We start from the raw sequence: 21,461 nt of genomic DNA on the forward strand, positions 1-21,461 counted from the left end.
TTCCAACACTTTCCACTTATGGAAGTCTCACTTAAGAACACAGCTTTACCAATCCCTGCCTCTCTCCCCCCACTTAGAAATAATTTCCAGTGATCCTTGCAAACTTGGGAGTGGTTGGGAGATAGGGGGGGAGTTCCAGGCCTCAACTCTAACTGATGTTAGTAGCTAGAACTTATATGTTTCTAAAGCACAAAGATGAGCAAGGTCAAGGTCAAGACAACATAGGTGCAGCAGCAGGAGTGTCAGATGTGATTGTAGTGCTCTCAGCCATATAACTGGGTAGGCCTGACCTTACTATAGATAAGCAAGTGACACTGGTGTTGGGAGGGTAACTCTCTGGCTGCTACTATGTGTACTGATAGTCTAGATGCCTCATTTCATTAAAATAAATGGGCACCTGAGCCTTCAGAAGATCCTCATTTCATTTCACATCACAACTCATGAGGATCACAGGAACAAAGTCCATTTTGAGACCAAAGGATAGTATCAATACTAAACTTGATTGATGAGTAGATAGTGCAAACATTTTAATTTCTTATTCCTTTGAGATTTCAAAAGAAAAACCTCTAGTCATTAGCATAACTTAGAGATAGATTTTAAAATGAGTTCCTGCATATTTGGACAACATTTCATCTGACAAGCAAGCTGAGTGAGAGTAGTACCTACAAGTGGAATTGGCAAGAATGGAGGCCTATATTTCTTTCCAAAAGAGCAGGCAGATAAGTTTGCAATAATATGTAACTGATGTTTAATAAATACAATTCATCCACTAACACCTGCAAGTTCTGTCTTGATACTGCTCTTACACCCCCACCCTTTAAAAAAAAACCTCTCCCAAAGGACATGATTGATGCTGTTGGAGAGAAGAAACAAATATTGCTTTCCTTCATGCCAGACAGGCATTACATGAACAGAGAAAACATCACGAGATTTTGCTGTTCTTCCTTAGTGTATCAACAACAGCTACAAAGGAGATAACAAAACCATTATTGCTAAGTAGAACGAATAAAATAAAATTTTAATTGTAGAGTTTTATGAAGTGGAGTCACAATTACTCAAAACAGAATGGTCTTCTGTTCTAGGACACAGCCACTTTCTGAAGAAGCATTTACCTTCTCATCCCTCTTGAAAGACCTTTAACAAAGCTATTTGCTTTTAGACGTTTATAACATTCAGAGAGTGAGGAAGGCCTTTGTGTGAATATAAGAGTTTGTTGTACACCAGTAGCTAACCGGAGTCTTGTGTGTTATTCTGGACCTCCACGCTGTAAGAAAAAAATATTGGTTATTTATCTTTCAACAGAAAGAAAAATCGATTCTTGCACTGATACCAATTTGCATTTGGATAAAGTGACTGATATCTAACTTTATAGGGATACAGAATAACAGCAAGCCAACATAATTTTTCTGTTGCCATTTGGACTTTTCTGTAGTGTGCTATATCCCACTTACTATTTACGGGTCCAGTAAATTAACTGCCTGCCTGTATTTCTCAAAACAATATAAATTTGAGTCCCTTGGGCCCAACCCACAGTTGTGCACTAAGTGTCCTCCCCCAAACACCGCAATCTTGAACATGAAACTATTTCATATTAATCCAGGAAGGTCATGTGGGATTTGGAGTAAGGTGTCATCAAAATGTGGATGACACCCATTGCTATTTCTCCTTTTTGTCCAAGTAAGGCAGCTGATGTTCCGAACAGCCACTTTAAGATAGGTGGTGGGAACACTTGGCTTTACAGACATCGCTGAATTACAACTTCATCATTCTGGGTGATGTGCTATTCTTGCTGGGATTCATGAGAGTTGTAGTTCAGTGACATTTGGAAGGATAAAGGTTCTCCACACCTGCACAGGTAGTGAACCCAGGTTGAAACCAATGGAAGAAGGAGCCAAGTTATGGATTGGTTACAATAGCACCAATTACCGGTATATGATTTGTTTAAAACAGACTAAAAAATGGATTTTGGACCAAAGCTCACAGTTTGAAAGAGTTACTATGGAATTAGGATAAATTAATGTCTAAAATGTATAACATTGCTAGAATGGGAAACAAACAATGAGCTACTTAAAGCTTCTATGACACACTAGGCAATGGATATAGGGCATAACATAGATTTAAACCTCTGGGAGAAACTCTGGAAGAATGATTCTCTGCACACTGAGATTGCTTTCATAGCACTAGGTACCTTTATGTCAGCTACTCACTCTCCTACACATGTTGTCCATGCTATAGTAACACAAAGGGCTGATTACCATAACACATTATATATGGAGCTGCCTCTGAAAATTTAAACTGGTTCAGAATGCAGCAGCTAGGTTGCAGATCATGACTTGTTATGCAAGCATACACTTGCTCTAAAGATCAACAGTAGCTTTCGGGCTGTTCCTGGGAACAATGCAAACTGCTGTTTTTAACATTTAAAGCCAAGCTGTCTAAGAGCAGGCTTCCACTTCCATATCAACTGGCCTGGGAACTGATCGTCATAGCTACAACACAACATGTTTTTATATATGTTGGAAGCTGCCCAGAGTGGCTGGGGCAACCCAGTCAGATGGGCAGGGTACAAATAATAGATGATTATGATAATTGTGATATACAGTATCTACAGGAACAGAAGCACCAGGCTTCTGAATACCAGTTGCTGAAAAACAATAATGAAAAAGAGCTATTGGCAACAGGTCCTTCTTGTGGACTATCCATAGGTCTCTAGTCTGATCCAGCAGTTGTTTTTTTATCATCAAAGACTTTCTCTGGGTGCCCCAACTGGTGATGTTTAGAAAAGGTTAGGAGAGAGGGGCCCTTTCTGCAGTTGCACCCCCTCTGTGGAACTTCATCCCATGAAAGATCCACCTGGCAACCTATATTTTTCTAGGCACTAGGCTGTCTTATTATCCAGGTTTTGACAGTTTGGTTTTTCACCTGATGCTTATTTTATTGTTTGGCTATGAGGCTGTTGGAACTGTTTCAATATTGGTTATTGTTTTATCAATGCAGCACTAGATTGCAGACATTCCCATTGACTGCCCTAGGCTTTTATTTTGGAACTGTTTAAACTATTTCATTTAATGGCCACCTTGTGTCCAATTTATAAGAGAAAGGCAACATAATAAAAATTTCAGTAAAACAAATGCAAAGAATAAATTATGTAGGAAATCTCTGGGACCTTACTTGGATATACTCCATCTCTTCCACCGACATGGGTTTCCTTCTATATTTTTGAGGTAACGTTTTTAATAATTCTGAAGTGTCAGGTGTGCCTTGAATTCTACTGGAGAATGAAATATTTGTAGATGATGACGGCCCACCTCCTGCAGAGAGTTGTGAGGCTGAACCATGAGACAGAGGAACTCTTGACTGTAGAGGCTCCTGTACTGAAGGAACAAGAGACAGGTTCTAAACCAGGCATCCCCAAACTTCGGCCCTCCAGATGTTTTGGACTACAATTCCCATCTTCCCCGACCACTGGTCCTGTTAGCTAGGGATCATGGGAGTTGTAGGCCAAAACATCTGGAGGGCCGCAGTTTGGGGATGCCTGTTCTAAACCATTTACTTTAGCAAAAATATTCAGGAAACCCTAGATCAGGCATCCCCAAACTTCGGCCCTCCAGATGTTTTGGACTACAATTCCCATCATCCCTGACCACTGGTCCTCTTAGCTAGGGATCATGGGAGTTGTAGGCCAAAACATTTGGGGTGCCGCATTTTGGGGATGCCTGCCCTAGATCATAAAGCATTCAGAGTAATAGCCATGTTATTCTGTGGCAGAAAACAACAACAACAAAAACAACTTTTTTGAAGTGAAAAGGGGAATTTTGGAATGGTACGTTCAAAGAAACTGCAAATGTCAATTTACACCAATTTCCAGTCTTAGCAAAAGAAATATGGTGACTAAGGCTGCGATCCTATACATTCTTACATGGAAGTAGGTCACATGGAACCCAATAAGACATACTTATGAGTACACAAGCCTGGGATGGGATGGTATTATGGCAAACCTTTTCTAAACATTACTTGATAGAATTAACATACATTTACAAAATGACATACTTACTTGTAGGTTTGGGAGTACTTCTTCTGTCTGGAAACTTAATTAAGGGTGTATGTGGCTTCACTACCTAGAGTAAAACAGGTAAATGGAAGGCAATGTAAGATAACTAGGACAGCAATTCAATATACATATTCACATTTTCTTCCAAAGAAAAGGTGTATTCCACCAAGCACTGCTGCTATGTGGCATTTTACTGGGGAGCGCAACCCAACTCCTTTTGGAATGGAACATTGTCAACAGCAATGGCTTCTGAGTAGAATGGGATGGAATGCAAACTGGCTTGTTTGGGAGCAAAATACAAAGACATTTGAAGGTTTCAACTTTTACATTTGAAATGTTGGAGTAGTTGAAGAACAAAACCTATACAGTAATGTAAACTCTAGAAACACTACTCACTTATTCATTCATAATCTAATGCTATCCAAAGACAAATGAAACATAACTGGTGGACTATTTTTTGTACTACACGAGGCAGGAGGTTTATCTGCATGGATAGTTAACAAGCACTAAGTACAAGGTCCAGTGGTCATACTTGAATTAATTGCACAGATTTCTCCAGAAGTGTTTCTTTATCCATTATTGTTTCTGTTGCAGGGAAGAATGTGTTTTTGTTCTGTTTACTGTTTACCTAAGGGGTGGTCAGGAAGCATATCACTTGCTACCCTCATAGAACGTTGCTCACAAGTGGCAGTCTATAGCTGCTATGAAGTCTGAAACGTTGATCATTTGTTATGTTCTGAAGAGTAAAGTGTGCTAGAGTAAGGGAGGCCTGCATGACAGAAATATGCTAAGAGAAACTACTTTTTTCTAATTACCTTTTAAAACCATGTAAGAGCCTAACTAGAAGTGGCACTAAAAGAATTTTAAAAATTCCTTCCAGTAGCACCTTAGAGACCAACTACGGTAAGTTTGTCATTGGTATGAGCTTTCGTGTGCATGCACACTTCTTCAGATACCAAAAAGGTACTACTGGAAGGAATTTTTTTATTTTGTTTCGACTACATCAGACCAACACGTCTACCTACCTGTAACTAGAACCAAAAGAATTGTTAGCAACGACGTTTGCATTTTAAAAAACAACAACAACAACAACCAATGGCAAGTATGAAAATGGGGTTTTTGTTGGAACTGTAGTCATGGAAAGGCTTAAAGTTAACTTCAGTACAAGCTGCAGTACTGATGAAAAGCACCTCCTCCTACACCTGACATTTTTATTTAAAGCATAAAATAATTGCCTTATGAGGAACGGCTTAGGGAGCTGGGTATGTTTAGCCTGGAGAAGAGAAGGTTAAGGGGTGATATGATAGCCATGTTCAAATATATGAAAGGTTGTCATATGGAGGGAGAAAGATTGTTTTCTGCTGCTCCAGAGAAGCGGACACGGAGCAATGGATTCAAACTTCAAGAAAGAATATTCCACCTAAACATTAGGAAGAACTTCCTGACAGTAAGAGCTGTTCGGCAGTGGAATTTGCTACCAAGGAGTGTGGTGGAGTCTCCTTCTTTGGAGGTCTTTAAGCAGAGGCTTGACAGGCATATGTCAAGAATGCTTTGATGGTGTTTCCTGCTTGGCAGGGGGTTGGACTGGATGGCCCTTGTGGTCTCTTCCAACTCTATGATTCTATGGCTAATAATGACACAGTTTGCATCAAGTCTAGTTTGGCACAACTTGTGGCAGTGAATTCCCTAAGTTAATGAATGCTTTGTGCACATTAGTTTGATTTTTGATTTATTTATTTTGGCCATTCCAGTTCAACTGCCAAATATCAATTCCATAGGATTACCTGAGTTCCAATATTACAAAAGAGGAAGAAAAAGTTATTTCACACCCCAAACGATGCCTTTCCCTATATACCTTTTGTTTTTCCACCCTAAACTTAAGATGTACAAATATTTAAGTAAGGTGCTCTAGCCACCTTACTGCTAAAGGACAGGAAACTGCCAGCTATTTTGGTTATCATCATTATCAGGCTTGCTGCCCTAAGCACTAAAACGGACTGAGCCACTCTCCAAGCCACCAAACCAGCCAGAAATCTTTTAAGGCATAGCCTGTGAGCAAAAACGGGGTCAAACTGCTCGTCAGCATGTCGTCCAACAGTTTATTTCTCTTTATTTATTTTTTAAAAAAATGCCTCTCCCTCTTCTGCCAGGGGAACTGCAAACGCCGATATTTCACTCAACTCTTATTTATAGTTGACAGGCTCGTCATTGACACGAGGGCTGACACTTCCTAGACTAGAGAGACTTAATCCGGAGTCAGTTTTGCAGGGTACAGAAGGATCTAATCCCGAGGCGATGAGAAAGATGATGGTGCATTGTAGGACAGCATTGCGACCCTGTTGCTTTGAGTTGGGACCCTCGGGGGCAAAGGCGGAGGACAGGCGAAGCGGCCGGGAAAGGCTGCACAACAAACCTCTGCCTCTTCCCTCCAATGCCGCCAAGGTGGCGCGAGGCCCCAGCCGAGCCGCTTTCTCGACTTCCCTCTCCCGAGGTCGGTAGGCAGGCAGGCAGGTAGCGCTTCCCCCCTCGACCGCCTTCCCTCCTGCGCTCTTTCCCCCTGCCCGCCCAAGGGCACCGGCCTCCGCTAGTCCCACGGGGCGAGGGACCCGGTTCCCCGCCGCTGGGCGCCGAAGCCTGGCTCAGAGGTGGGAGGCCCGGCTGTGCGCCAAACCCGCTCGCCTGGGGGGTGGTCTCCTGAGGCAGAAGCGCCTTAAAGGACTTACCTGAACGACCCTACTGGCGGCCGCCATCTTGCTGCCCATGGTGACCGCCCGCCCGGCCCAGGCAGGGGGAAGTGCTTGCCAACGGGGGCCCGGGCTTCGAGGAGGAGCGGGCGGCGGCCTAGCGAAGCGCCGCCCACGGGAGGGGCCTTGGCGGCGACGCTCAACCCACGGAACGGATCCGTCGGGCGGCTTCGGAGAAGAGGCCGGGCATCACACGCTGCGTTACTGAACTGCTCAGGGTTCAAGCGGACTCGCCTTGTCTGATTTTATCCTTAACAGCCGAGGGGAAAAAAATAAGTAAAAAGTTCCTACTGGGACAGCGAGTCAGCGAGAGTGTGTTTTGTTTTGCATTTCAATTGGTTTCATTAGTGTAAGGCAAGTTATTCTCGAGAGGATGGTATAGCTGCCAAGTTTTCCCTTTTCTCACGAGGAAGCCTATTCAGCATAAGGGAATTTCCCTTTAAAAAAGGGAGAACTTGGCAGCTATGGAGGATGGTCTTAGAGATGGTGTGTGTGTGTGTGTCCTAAAGCTATCAAGAAACCAATAGCAATGGCCTGCTGGATTTATTTCCGTTGGGAACTACTTCATATGAGCCCTACTGGATCAGGCCTTTGGCCCACCTCGAGAAGCATCCTGGTGCCACAGTGGCCAACTAGATATTGTTATGGGGGGGGAACTGCTCCTTTTCCCTTGTGGGGTACCCAAGAGCCCATATAGAGTCCTTTTGTAGGTTCTCTGTTGGTAGGAGAAAATAACAGACCAGCCAGAGAATATTGAGAAGCAAAGCAGCTAGTAAGCCTGATCTTTATTAAACTGTTGCAACAGGGTCCTCACTCACAAGCAAGAAAGAGGAACCCTGAGCTATAGACCTTTTAAATTGCCCACCCTCAAACTCCAGACCACCCCCAGAAATATCATACATACATCACAGAAGGGGTGTATCCCAGGACCACCTCCCCTAACGCATCATACATACATCACAGGGGAGGTCTAAAACAGAATCCTGAGTGTGTTTTATCTCCTGTCTGGCAGGTTACCTGATTGCATTATCTGGGTTTTGGCCACTCTTGTTACTACAGTCATACCTCGACATCTGAACGCTTCGACTTCCGAAGGTTTCAACTTCCAAAGTCGACAACCCCGGAGGAAGTCTTTTCGCACATGCGCAGAAGTGCAAAATCACGCTTTAAGTATGCGCCGGCCGCGCACTTCGACATCCAAAAACCTCGACTTACGAAGACGGCCGCGGCACCTCAGGTTAAGAACTTAATTTGTTCCAGAGGTCCGTTCTTAACCTGAGGTACCACTTTAGCTAATGGGGCCTCCCACAGCCGCTGCCGCACGATTTAAGTTCTCATCCTGAAGCAAAGTTCTTAACCCGAGGTACTATTTCTGGGTTAGCAGAGTCTGTAACCTGAAGCGTCTATAACCTGAAGTGTCTGTAACCCGAGGTACCGGTACCACTGTGCTCAATTTCTGAATACAGGTCACAGGCTCACCCTATTCACACCTTAAATGTGCCCTTAAGGCAGGATTGGTGAGCATTTCCTCCATCCTTGCAGAGAAACATTTGGTCAGTTTGGGAGTCAAAATGGTTTCAGGACTGCCTTCCTGTACTGTTTCAGACATGTGGTTTATGTATTTGTGTACGGTATGTGTTTGCCTTGTATATTTAATTTACATATTTGAGACCTTAAATTCTTATAACAATACCTACGGCAAGTCTGCAAGCAGAACTGCTCTCTCCCATCCTGTAGTATAGCTTCCACAGTGGAGAGAGAGAGAGAGAGAGCATAGCCATTATGGTTGGTAGCCTTCAGTAGGCTTTATCCTCCAAGGTTTGCCTAAATTCTCCTTTAAACCATCTGGCTTGGTGGCCGTCACTGCCTCTTGTGGGACCAAATTCCATGGTTTTAAATATGTGCTGCGTGAAGAAGTACTGGTACTTTATTCTGTCTGTTCTGAATCTTCCAACATTTAGCTCCATAGGATAGCCACAAGTCTAATGTTATGAGGAAGAATAACTTGCCTTGATCCACTTTCTCCATGGCATTATCACACGCATTTATATCATGTCACCTATTAGCTAAATTAAAAAACACCTCCAAATGCTGCAACCTTTCCTTATAGGAGAATTGTTCCAATTCCTTGAGCATTTTGCTTTTCACTTTTTGGAACGTTTTCCAACTCAACAATAACATTTTTGAAGTAAGGCAACCAGAACTATGCACAGTAGGAATACAATATAGATTTGTATAATTTGCAATATAGATTTGTATAATGGCATTATGCTATCAGCAGCTGTATTTTTAATTCTTTCCTAATGATCCCTAGCATGGAAGTTACATTTTTTGCAACTGCTACGTAGTGGGTCAACATGACCGCAAGATCTTGTGTATTTATTTTTTTATTATTGTTCCTGGCCAATCACCACCAGTTCATACTCCATGAGCATATATGTGAAATATATATATTTTTGCCCCAGAATGCATCACTCTACAACTGTTTATCCTGAAATGCATTTGCCATTTTACTACCAATTCACTCAGTTAGGATGGGTTCTTTGGGAGGTCTGTGCAATCCCTCCTTTATTTTAATGTCCTGGACAACTTAGTATTTTCAGCAAACATGGTCATGTCACTGCTCACTCCTAGCTCCAGATTGCTTATAAACAAGTTAAAAGCACAGCTCCAAAAGCCAATCATTGGGGGACTCCACTTGTTACCCCCCTCCCTTTATAGAACCATTCCTGATCTACAAGAGTTATTTATTTTATTTATATATCACCCTTCATCTGAGGACCACAGAACAGTTCACAACATAAAAATACAAAATGAATATGCAAAATACACAATAAAAGCAAAGCAAACCAATAACCATCCTTCCATAAGAGGGCCACATATTATTCCCATGAGTGCTAAGCTTGTAAGAGGTTTGAACCCTCCAAACCATATAGGAGAACACACAAAGCTGTTTTATTTCACTGTAAAAGCAGCCAATACTATGGCATAACATGTATAAACAATACTAGAACTCTAACCTATGGTCATGCTACAGTAACATTTCTTTACCCCTGTCCTTCCCTTCATTATGTTCCTCATAATTTTAGATTTTAAGTTCCTTGGAGTCAGGCATCTAACTTTTTTTTATGAAACACTTAAATACACAATGTTACATGTATATTGATGGCACTGCAATAATAGCAGCAGCCAACTATTTAAATGCACAACAGTTAACTAAACATGTATAACATACCATTGTAGTGAAATGGCTTTGGAAATCCATTTAACATTACAAAAATGATCCCTCAAAATGCTAAGCTGCTTTCCACTGTCACACATAAAAATGATGTGCTAGTTATAGGTGGTAAAGAAAGTCCAAATGTAAGGAAAGGCAATCCTGCCTTCCCAGCAGGAAACAAGATTTAAAAGGCAAACCTATTGCTCTGTTTTCATTCCAAGGCAACAGCCAATAATTTCTTTGGCAATTGAGGAGGCGATGGGAAGAATGTTGCAGTTACAGTACAATACTCTCTGTTAATAGCTCCTTCCATAAAACTGGAATGCTTCTTCCAAGGTAGAGCAAACAAATCTAGCCATTAAGTCAGGCACCATATTTTACAGCAGGAAGTTCTCAAGTCCATCTGTGCATCAATATAATTAAGCGCCACTGCAGTTATGATTATGAAAACACACCTCTTTGTCACAATAGCTTGTCAGACTACTGCTTCTCCTCTGAATTAGCAAACCATAGAAAATGTACTGCTCTGCTTCTTCTTCACATTCTAGTCACATTTTTCTCCAGTTGCAGAACAATTTCCTTCAAAGCTGGATCTTCTAGCCAATTGACCTGACTTCCAGTAATGAGCTTCTGAAACAAAATCAGTTTGTTTAGCTTTTAAAGAAATACTTCAGATACTCCATGCTCCCAATTATGGGGTTGCTTTAAGATGCAAACATACACGTTTCAATTAAAGGTTCACTTAGGTTGCACCTTATTGTTGCAGATATTATATATTTTCAGTATTGTTGCAGATATATATTTTCCGTATTTACAATCTTTAAACATTACACAAGGCCATTATTTTCAGCAAACGGAACTCTCTTCAGGATGTCAATACTAAAAAAGGAATAAAAATGTGGGCTGATAAAAGAAAGTGGTTATGCATCGTGCAAGTTATATGATTGGTCATTCTCCATCTATGTGCAGACATTTTAAAGTTTAATATATTAAACTGTCAATAGATCACAAAATTCCCCAGTAAAAGCAGCTTTCTCATCAGTAAAGTCATTCTTGCTACCGGTAGTAGGATATAAATTGACTCAATTTATATTTAGTACAGATTTGTCAGAGGTGATCAAAATGAACTAATCTGTCCTTCTCAGAGGCAGTTTTACCTGGAAGATGTTTTGAATCAATGTCGTCATCTCAATTTCCTTTTGCAGTTTTCCACGGGCCTTCTTCAACATTTCACTCACTTCCATATTCTCCAGTTCCTCTTTTTGTTTCATTTTCATATTATGTATATCTGCTAGTTTGCAATCTATTGCTTGCCTTAGTGCTTTTGAATTATGAGGAGAAAAATATGAAACTATGAACTTGATAATTTCCCAAACCCTAGTGCAAGAAAAGGCTTTGTAGTGATTGATTTATGACACAATTTAAAAATAAATAAATACAGTTGTACCTGGAACTCATAAGTTTTGGCTTCCAAACACCGCAAACCCAGAAGTGATTGTTCTGGTTTGTGAACATTCTTTTGGAACCTGAACATCTGACAGGGCTTCTGATTGGCTGCAGGAGCTTCCTGCAGCCAATCAGAAGCCACAATTTGGTTTTCGAACATTTTGGAAGTCGAACAGACTTCCAGAATGGATTGTGTTTGAGTTCTAAGGTATGACTGTATGCCTCCATTCCACACACCATGCTTAAACCTTTAGAACTCTAAACACATGTAGAGTTTTATCCAATGCTGCTGTTTTGTGAACAGAACAGACTTCCATCTGACGCAACTTCAATTCCCTTTCCTTCCCCCCCCCTCCTGCAGCCATCTGCGCATCCTCAAAAGTTGCTCCACAGGGTTTGGGGACCTTCCAGAGCAGATTTAGGGGCATGCATAGTATTAATACAACCAATAAAGAGCTACAATACACTTAAAGAAGCTACTACAATGCAAGTATTGCATTTCAACACTGCTTGTAAAAAGTAGCAAGTCAGCACCAGGTAGTGAACAAAGATCAAAGGTAAGTGATCTTATATACTAATTGCAAACTTGACTGGGGAGTGCCTGGCTGTTTAGAAGCAAAATGGACCAATGAAAAATCAAGGTACTGGCTTCTACATACTAAGGGGATTCCCCGTGTATGCAGAAGTATATATAAATGTGCAAATGAAAACAAGTTCTGCTGATTCTACAAAAAACTTAGTTTTGGAAGAAAGTGTGTACACATTAAGGCAGGTCTGTGTGGGTGGGGGCAGCCAGGCCCACTTGCCCTGGGCATCGGAGGGCTAAGCTAGCCAAGGGGCCCTCCAGACATGCTGTCGTGCCAAGAACGCCCTGTGACAGACCAGGGACTTATTGGGTGAAACACCTATGCCTGTCTGTATGCACTGCGAGGCTTTGATAGTAAAATATGGACCTGCGTTACTGCGTACTAGTGTGTAGTGTCAGGTCAGATTAGGCGTTGGCCTTCTCTCGCGGACAAGCCTCCCGCCCTGGGCTTCATACAAGCTCTGCATGGACCTGCATTAAGGTGGTAATATGGCTTAAGGTTCTTTTCTAATGAAAACATGAGTAAAGCAAGTGGCAGTAATCATCCAGTAAATCCAGAATTGGAGTAGTTAACAGAAAGCTTTGTGGGGATGCTTACCTATCTCCGTTATTGTTCTTGCATGCCCACAGAAAGAAACCTTAGCATCTGTGTAATTGCCCACAATGGTACTGTGATGTGGCCTTTATACTATTCTTGAGACACCTTCCTTCCCACAACCCTTTTGCACTAACCGCCAGACTGACTATCCATGAGAATTTATAACGTGCACATCCATCATTGGGTGGAATGATAATGTTTCCAACACACTCTCATTTTCATGCCACACCACCTTTATAAGATACAAAAGGGAAACTGGTATTTCACTACCGTTAAAAAACTTACGTTGTTTTCTCCGCTTAACTTCATTCAATTTTTCTTCCAGTTCACGTGACTGCTATATTAAAAAAGCAGTTCATTAATATATTTTGTAAAAAATATCTACCCCAGTTGTCAGAGTAATACTTGTTGGCATCTGTCTACCTCGAGAGACAATGGAGTGCTCTTCCAGAGGTGAAGTCAAAACACTGATTTAGCAGCACCAAAGTGACCTCCCTGGGGCATTAGCCTGAGCAGTGTGTATGGAGGTTCTGGGATGCCCAGATGACAAGACCTCCTCCTCTCGGCCTCGCTGATGTGGTCCAAAGGAAAGCAGAGAAATATATTTGGCACCAACTTGGCTGCAGGAGTTGCCAGAAGGTGTACAAGATGCCATCCAACCACCTTAAGGAGTCCATTCCAGGTTTGTGTAGGGTTTACTCCTTAGGACTTTCTTCTCCTGAAGATGTCCCACAAGGCAGTAGAGGTTTGGGATCAGTTTTCCTCCTCCTACATGGACTACCTTCCCAGATAAGCCCCATCTGCCCCTCACTTCTCTATACAGCATGTGCAGAAACCAACTTCTTGAACATTGGACTCACTATTGCTCTCATCCACTCAATCTGCCAGAACCTGTCTTCACATATTCGGAAGTCCCTTATTCACTGAGGGTTTGGGACCCATCGGCTCCCCTCACCTGGTTTAGCTGGCCAGTGAAAGCCGTTCCCGGGGTGTGGTTACTGTTGTATGCTGACAGCTTCTAGGAGCCACAAGTGCAACGTGGGGACTAAAGGTGGACAAGGTACCCTGAAAAGAGCACAGTGTGTGTCACCCCCCCACTACCCCACCCCTGACACCCCAAAGTAGTACTGTAACTGTGAATATTAACTTTAGGACTTTTCTTTAGGAGAAAAAGTAGTATGTAAACACAGTACAGTCATACCTCATGTTGCGTCCGCTTCAGGATGCGTCTTTTCATCTTGCAAACGCGGCAAACCTGGACGTTTTGTCACGTGCGCATGCGCAGAAACGCCACTCTGGTTGCGGACTTTTCGGGGTGCGAATGGCACCCTGGAACGGATCGTGTCCGCAACCAGAGGTACCACTGTAACTTTTTAAAGTACAGCTACACTTGTAGCTACCATGGGTTGCAAATATATATTTTCTAGACAATGAGCCTTAAAGTTTTTGACAGGAATGATACTTGCCTGCTTTGATTTAATTACTGCAGTACTAAGCATCATAATGTGTTCTATAGTCTCCCAGATCAACCTAATGAAAGCATAAACAGAAATCAGAATGACCCTGAGGCCCATACAATCAACTCAAACTTATATGCAAATGCACTTAAACAGAAACCTGATGCCCTTATCTTCTAAGAAAAGCTTATATAGGGACATATAAAGTTGTCTTACGTCAAAGAAGACCCCCGGTCCACCTAGCTCAGTACTGTTTACACTGACTGGCAGTGACTCTTCAGGGTTTCAGATAGAAGACATTCCCAGCAAAGCATGCAAAGCTCTACCATTGAACTACAGCCCTTTCTCTTTGGGATGGGGTGATTTGGAGTGAATATGCAGTGTTGGATCAAGCTGCTTAATTCTTTCTCTGGCTGTGGTTTTCTACTGTAAATCACCCCTTCCCACGTTGTTCTTTTCCCTACAGAGTTTCAAATGTGTTTCGCACAGGGGGAGTTGCAGCAGAGAGCACTGGCCAAAGATTAAGCAGCCCCCATACTGCTATTTCTCTCCAAATTATCCCATCCCAAAATGGTTGGTATTTTGTTGTGCATTTTGAGTGTAGCATTTCATTTGGTCCTTAGTTTACACCAGGGCTGCAGAACTCTTGAGTCTTCCAGGTGTTGGCCAATTCCCATCAACCGGGATGGCCGATAGTCAGGGATTATGGAAAATATATTTTGGACTCTTGGTTAAGACATTATTGACACATTTTCCCTGCAGTATGACCCAGCTTTGTATGTTTTACTGAACATGATACGTATATGGTTTTATTCTGTATTTTGTTATATTATATCATATTGAGTTTCTTGCTTTGGTGCCTAGATATCTTTATATTGAGTGGTGTAGAAACTGATTGATAAACAAACAAACAAACAAACAAATTTAGTCTAACAACATCTGGAGGGCCACAGATTCCCCACCCTTGGTTTAAATCTATTCACAGACTCAATTTAAGTGAAGGCAGTTTGACTTCAATCCACTTTTCTCTAACAAAAAGAGTTGAAAACTGCCTGCACCAGATCAGGTCTAAAAGCCAGGTGATGGGGGTATTTCTAATGGCCAAATATTCATATATAAAGAGATCTGTCTTTGGCTTTTACTAGCACTTCTATGTGTGTATTATGCCAGCTAAACATGCAACACACCTGGACATCAAAATATTCATCTGCAGCTGCAGCAAGTTGCAAGCAGTGAAAAACAACAATAGAAATGCAGTATTTAGAGAAAAAGTCTCAAAAGTACATGTTATGGCACCAGCACCTGTGTGTTGTAATGCAGATTTGGTCAAGTTCCTATGAAGCAAAAGGGGCTGGAACCATTTAAAAATCAGGGTGGGGACAGCAGCATGCTAGACTGCCCACTTTTTTATTGTCCATGTTTTCCCCTCCTCAGCTGTTTTCTTCCTAAGGAAGTTACTTCCACTGTTATGACTTCCCTGTGAGAAACAGCCAAAACATGTTATGGGGAGGTAAATGACATAGGCGCTTACTCTGTAAGTGGATGCTGCCCAACAAACAAACCATAAACAAAAGCAGCAGCTGCCTTCTACAAAAATCAGCAACAGCACAATTCTAAGGAACATGTTTGCTGAGATCACAGCTAATTTTAACCTGATTCTAGTTTTAAACTGTATCCCAGTTGTGGTTAAATGGAACCACAGTATGAGAGTTTTACAAAGGACTAAAATAGGGCATTGTGACAGCTGATTTAAACCACCTATAAGGGATTAGAAATTTCATCTAGGAATATCAGTTGTCTAACCAGAGTGCCTTTCTGAAATATTCTATTACCCACAGAAGCAGTATTTGCATATCAATTCCATAGTCATTAAACAAGCTACAAATACCCGTATCAGTTTAAAGAACTCCTTGGACTTTCAAATCCTTACTTTGAGTTGTCATCATTGTTCCTCAGCTTGGCTCTAAGTGCATCATTTACTTGCAACCTATACAGAAGAAGAAAAGTAGGATGTGTTCTGAGGAAATGCATGACAGTGTGTCTAAGACATTTATAGAGGAAATAAGAACTGGATTCTTAGATATTTTTTCTGCTTTCATATACACATTTCCATGAACAAGTGATGCACCATAACCTACTGGCTAAACATTACAGACCACATCAGAGTATTTCAAAGATCAAGATGTATATAAAACTTTGTATAGTAAGGAAGCTTGTGTTTGTATTTCTGAGGAAATTACAATAATATATTTTATTTCAGTTAGTGGTTAAGCTGTTTCATGTGTTAAACATCATAGATTTTATTTATAAATTCACTAAACCATTTTTAAAAAGAGACAGACATATATGAAGTTCAATAGAAGGCAGCTGCAGAATAAAAAGTTGTCTAATGCTCAATTTTGTAAAGCATAAAAATTACTATTAAGTAATTTCTAAAGAGTGCATGATCAAATGGGCAGTAGACTTAGGTTACAATATTGGTATCGATCAATGGCAAAACCTATGGAAAAATCAAATTAAATTTACTGCATGCACTCTTTTAAAAGAAAACATCATGAAAATGATGTTTAGATGGCACCTTACGCCGGTTAAATTGGCAAAAATCAACAAGTCTAATAATAAAAAATGCTGGAAGTGTAACATCAAAGAAGGGGACTTTTACCATATGTGGTGGCTTTGTGATAAGGTTAAGATCTACTGGGAGCAAATATACAATGAATTAAAAAGACTGCTACGATACACGTTCCCAAAGAGACCAGAAGAAATGTTATTAGGTATCTTAAGTAGAAGTATAAAGAAAGAAGACCATAAACTTTTCATGTATGCCACCACGGCCGCAAGAGTTATTTTAGCTCAAAAGTGGAGAACAATGGAAATGTCTACGATAGAAGATTGGAGGGAGAAGCTGTTAGAATACTCAGAGCTGGCTAGGCTAACGGGGAGAATTAGGGATCAAAAACAACAAAAGTTTCAAAAAGAATGGGAAAAATTTACGATGTATAGGAAAGACTCTTGTAAAATTTAAATAAAGATAGACCAAGGGAAAAAGGAAAACTAGTAGATTATTATTATAAGATGCAACAAGAGAGTACGTAACCAGGACGTAAAACAAATCGAGTGGAAATACAATTGAAAAAAAGGTATCTGGAAGAATATATAATGGGACGAAATTAATCGGAGGGGAAAGAAAACCAAAGAGAGAGAGGAGGAAGTCAAGTTGGGGAAAATGAGGTAAAAGATAAAAGCAAAGAACAGGAAGAAAAATGCAAATATTCGAGACACAAGCCCAGGTTGACAATTGGTATGAAAGGATACTTTATTTAGATAAATGTCACAAATGGATACCTGTGGTTTCTTTATCTTTTATGTATAGAGTAACTTTTTTCTTCGTTTCTATGTGATTTGGTACTGTATATAGTTGTAAAATCAATAAAAAGTATATTTTTTTAAAAAAAAATTACTATTAAGTAATTTCACATATGTAACTTTGCTGCACAATCAAGCACTGAGTTGGATGCACAAGCCCATTAATTTCAGTGGATCCTAATTCCAGATAACATTTGCAGGATTGTGGCTTGGATTTTTTAACTTCCATGTGGCAAGAATCTGACCAAACAAGCCATCTCTGTGGTAACACAGTATATTTTCAATTCCTCCAATCTACATTAGTTCTTCATTCATGTCATATGCTATACTTCAACTTTTCAGAAAGATTGAATCTTTACCTTTGTAATGCCAAAGTTTTGTGTTTGTGTGATAGCTTCAATTCTTCCAATTCCTTTCCCAAGTCTTCTATTGCACTAAGAGCAAAAAAATCTCAGGTAAACAGAAACCAAGGATCAGGTGATCTGAAAAGTATATTTCTTAGAAGGTGATTCTTCTATCAAACTTTTCTAACAACTGGAGAAGTTTTAAACACATTTTCCTAGTTATTGATGTTTGAAGAGCAATATTGCTCTGCTCAGATATTGGTCCTTACTCTTTCTGCAAGTTGCATTGGGAACTTGGAGATGTAGAACAGCAAGTAGATATGTAATGCTAAAATTATTCATATAATGAGATCTGCTCCTCCTCTGCATTTAATGTAACATCTGTATTGCCAGCATTATTGGGTGGGAAAGCTTTCTGAGACCATGCCACACAAACACGTAACTTGTTATTGGATGCAGCATTCAGCATACAGATTTCAACTTTCATTGAGAAATTAATCCAGTTTCTAGTCCCCAAGGCTATGAAACAAGGTTGGTATGTGGACAATACAGGGGAAGGGGATGATAAGGGATTTAGCAGAATTCCCCAGACAGGCAGTGGAGTATTTATACCATGGACAGCTTGTTGCTCTTCTTGATTACAAGGGGAAAACATACAAAATATGCGGACAACAATTTTACACCAATTTAAACTGGCCACAGAACTTCCAGTTTATTATTATTTTTACAAGGTCTGAGCACAATGAACAAAACCACATCAAGCTGCTTATCCTATTTACCTTGCTTTCACACACATCCCCTTGGAAATACATCCCACTGAAATAAGTACAGTTTACTTTCAATTATGTTTATTAAGGATAAACAATTCTAAAGCTTGCCATTTAAACTCAGAACAAGCATAAAGATAAGATATTTTAGACACTTTTAAACACAAGCCTGATAGTTTATAAATACTACAGCATTTTCAGTTATTTTGTTAAATCACAGATAATTCTGCAAATAGAAATGAACTAGAATATGCAACATGTAAAGAGATACAAGTTAATGCTTCGTGCCCATTTCATCCTTACAAACATAAAATTGTTGTTAGCCCTTTGTCTTTTGCATAGAGCACAAAAGTTAAGTTTTTGCTTGCTTGTACTGTATGTGGGGGGAAACCATGGAAACATCATAGTAGCATATGCATTAATAAGTTATGATGACATACCACACAATGGCCTTTTCATCAGTAACTTGATCCGTAATGATTTCGTCATCTGTCACATAAAATATGAATATGTTAGAAGTACCGGTAACTGAAAAACACTTTCCCTCCCAAGAGGAACATGCCAATAGTATAGTAAGTTTCAGAACACCATTTCATAGGATTATACGTTACAAAGAGAAATAAAGTCCTCAAGGGACTTCATCCTGGTATTTACTTTCTCAACAAGGGCTTATCTAGTAACTGTTGTATTGTATTTTTGTATTGTATTTTTTGTATTGTATTTTTTATTTAGCAATATATAAACATAAGAAAGTTTTTCTTTTTCACAATGGTAGTCCCACACTTACTTGCATTAATTGTTGTATTATATTCCAAAAGTTGTTGGTTTATTTGTTCTTTTAATCTACAAAGCAAAAAACAAATTAACAGGGGGAAAAATCAAGAGAGTGGATCTGGTAGCAATTTTACATAAAATTTATCTTGTTCACATATGAATTAATAACATCCATCTTTTATCTGATAATGAAATATTAAAGATAGTAGCATTCTGATCAGCATTTTTAAGGAGGAGCTGAGTATGTCTTTAAAAAGACCCAATCTTTGGATGAAGGGCAGTATACAAATTTAATAATAATAATAAACATCTGGAAAGGGTCTTGCTTCTCCCATTACCACAACCTTGGATTCCAGAAGAAATCAGCCATGACTCTCTCTTTGCCCTTGCAGCCTCTCTCCCTACTTCTCATTCACATAACTGAATTTTCAACTATGGCCTTTTACTTTTACCTAACTTATTAGGGAGGAAGGCCCACCCATTTGGCCTCTGGCACAGAGCCACTCCCTTTGTTCTCTTAATGAATCATAATTAGCAGGCCATTACCAGGCTGGCCTGGATATTTCAGCAATTGAATCCATGCTGGATCCAGGAATTTTAAGAGGGGCTCAAGCATAGTTTACCACTTGAAACTCATAACCTATACAGTAACGAGAGGGTGTGTGGGTGCCATTCAGGTTGGTCTTCTGGAAGCTGCAGCTAATGCAAAACACAATGGCTCAACTAGCTGTAATAGCAATAAAGGTAAAGGGACCCCTGACCATTAGGTCCAGTTGTGACTGACTCTGTGGTTGCGATGCTCATCTCGTGTTATTGGTCGAGGGAGCCAGAGTACAGCTTCCAGGTCATGTGGCCAGCATGACAAAGCCGCTTGTGGCGAACCAGAGCAGTACAGAACTGCTATGTTGGCAGGAGCTGGGACCAAGCAATGGGAGCTCACCCTGTCATGGGGATTCGAACCGCCGGCCTTCTGATCAGCAAGCCCCTAGGCTCTGTGGTTTAACCCACAGCGCCACCCGCGTCCCTTAATAGCAATACAGCTGGACAAAGCCCAATACAGCCTGGAACCATAATCCCTAAAAAATAATCTTATCCCTTCATGCCCAGCCTATGACTGCACTCTGAAGGAGAGGGTTTCTTACAAATAACGTATCCTCAGGAGACCTGCTCCATGCAATGTAGAAATTGGGGCTTTAGTGTAGCAGCACCTACTCTTTGGAACTCCCTCCCACTGCATATCAGATGCTGCCACTATAGCCTTTTGAAGACTTTCCTTTTCCCAGGAGCGGGTAGATTTTTGTTTTGTATTGGACTCGAAGTTGTTTTTTTATGCATGTTTTCACTGTTAAATCGCTTCAGGACTTTTTTCTTTGGGAAGCAACAAATAAAAGTCACAGAATTATAAAGTTGGACGGGATCCTGAGAGTCATCTAGTCTAACCCAGTGCAACGCAGGAATCCTGCCCACAGCCATCCCCGGGTGGGCTCAAACCAGATGCACAGGCCCATTGCACCGACCCTGGCACTTTAATAAATAACTAAATATGCACAATTAAGGTTTACATGCTTCCAATGCTTTTCTTTGGTCTTTCTAAATAATATTATAGAGGTGGCACAGAAATTCAAATCTACCGTGACTGGAAACAGCAAATGCGGCAGTTTGGAGGGGGGCTGTTTGTGCGTGAGTACTTGTAGAGAGGGCAGGGGTGCCAACATGAATAAAATATTTTTTGGGGAGCATAATCGATCACACGACGTGCCCATCAACTTGGGGGGAGCGGCCCCTTCAAATATTTTATGGGGGAGCGAAGGGCGTTGGCTCCTATGAGAGGGAGTGTGAGTGTTTCTCTGTGTTGAGACTCCGCCCGACACCAACACACAGAGAGGGCCTGACCTTAAAAGCGGCACCGGGTCCAGCTTCTCCTGCCCCTCCTCGCCGACGAGCCTTCGGGCTTCTGCTGACGTCTCTTCAGCGAAGCCGTCGAGAGGAGCCGCTGCCGCCGCGCCCTCCCTCGTTTCCATTCCTTCCGTTTCAAAAGGCCCGCAACTGCAGCCTTACGTCACGGTCCCGAGATTGAGCGGCGAGCGATTGCTACTGCCTGAGATAAG

The 21,461-nt window shown here is 41.0% G+C and overlaps 2 protein-coding genes across 3 annotated transcripts; both read right to left on the bottom strand.

Annotated features, from left to right (window-relative positions):
• Positions 1-724: 724 nt before the first annotated feature.
• Positions 725-6,831, bottom strand: KGD4 (alpha-ketoglutarate dehydrogenase subunit 4). The gene is made up of 4 exons (XM_035100191.3): positions 6,775-6,831; positions 4,055-4,118; positions 3,172-3,374; positions 725-1,264 (listed from the first exon to the last, which is right to left on the bottom strand). Exons 1-4 carry the CDS (start codon positions 6,811-6,813, stop codon positions 1,247-1,249), a joined length of 324 nt encoding a protein of 107 aa, XP_034956082.1. The 5' UTR covers positions 6,814-6,831; the 3' UTR covers positions 725-1,246.
• Positions 6,832-9,530: 2,699 nt separating this feature from the next.
• CENPH (centromere protein H) lies at positions 9,531-21,386 on the bottom strand. 2 transcript variants are annotated; one of them, XM_035100266.3, is made up of 9 exons: positions 21,247-21,386; positions 19,367-19,422; positions 19,020-19,068; positions 17,828-17,902; positions 16,033-16,089; positions 14,112-14,175; positions 12,931-12,982; positions 11,173-11,336; positions 9,531-10,642 (listed from the first exon to the last, which is right to left on the bottom strand). In XM_035100266.3, exons 1-9 carry the CDS (start codon positions 21,372-21,374, stop codon positions 10,553-10,555), a joined length of 735 nt encoding a protein of 244 aa, XP_034956157.1. In that variant the 5' UTR covers positions 21,375-21,386; the 3' UTR covers positions 9,531-10,552. The 2 variants fall into 2 exon arrangements, with proteins under 2 accessions (XP_034956157.1, XP_034956156.1); XM_035100265.3 differs by having other exon boundaries at positions 9,531-10,645.
• Between the last annotated feature and the right edge of the window lie 75 nt (positions 21,387-21,461).

The sequence above is a fragment of the Zootoca vivipara genome, chromosome 10 (genome assembly GCF_965207765.1).
Source record: "Zootoca vivipara chromosome 10, rZooViv2.hap1.1, whole genome shotgun sequence".
In the NCBI taxonomy this organism is placed as follows: Eukaryota; Metazoa; Chordata; class Lepidosauria; order Squamata; family Lacertidae; genus Zootoca; species Zootoca vivipara.

What these genes read in the sequence shown, in the direction of transcription:
- KGD4 (XM_035100191.3), bottom strand. Translation starts at nt 6,813, where the DNA reads ATGGGCAGCAAGATGGCGGCCGCCAGTAGGGTCGTTCAG. An exon ending in CCGCCAGTAGGGTCGTTCAG is followed by an intron (nt 4,119 to 6,774) that starts GTAAGTCCTTTA and finishes GTTTTACTCTAG; the next exon opens with GTAGTGAAGCCACATACACC. An exon ending in AAGTACTCCCAAACCTACAA is followed by an intron (nt 3,375 to 4,054) that starts GTAAGTATGTCA and finishes TTGTTCCTTCAG; the next exon opens with TACAGGAGCCTCTACAGTCA.
- CENPH (XM_035100265.3), bottom strand. Translation starts at nt 21,374, where the DNA reads ATGGAAACGAGGGAGGGCGCGGCGGCAGCGGCTCCTCTCGACGGCTTC. An exon ending in GACCCGGTGCCGCTTTTAAG is followed by an intron (nt 19,423 to 21,246) that starts GTCAGGCCCTCT and finishes TTTGCTTTGTAG; the next exon opens with ATTAAAAGAACAAATAAACC. An exon ending in TAATACAACAATTAATGCAA is followed by an intron (nt 19,069 to 19,366) that starts GTAAGTGTGGGA and finishes TTTATGTGACAG; the next exon opens with ATGACGAAATCATTACGGAT.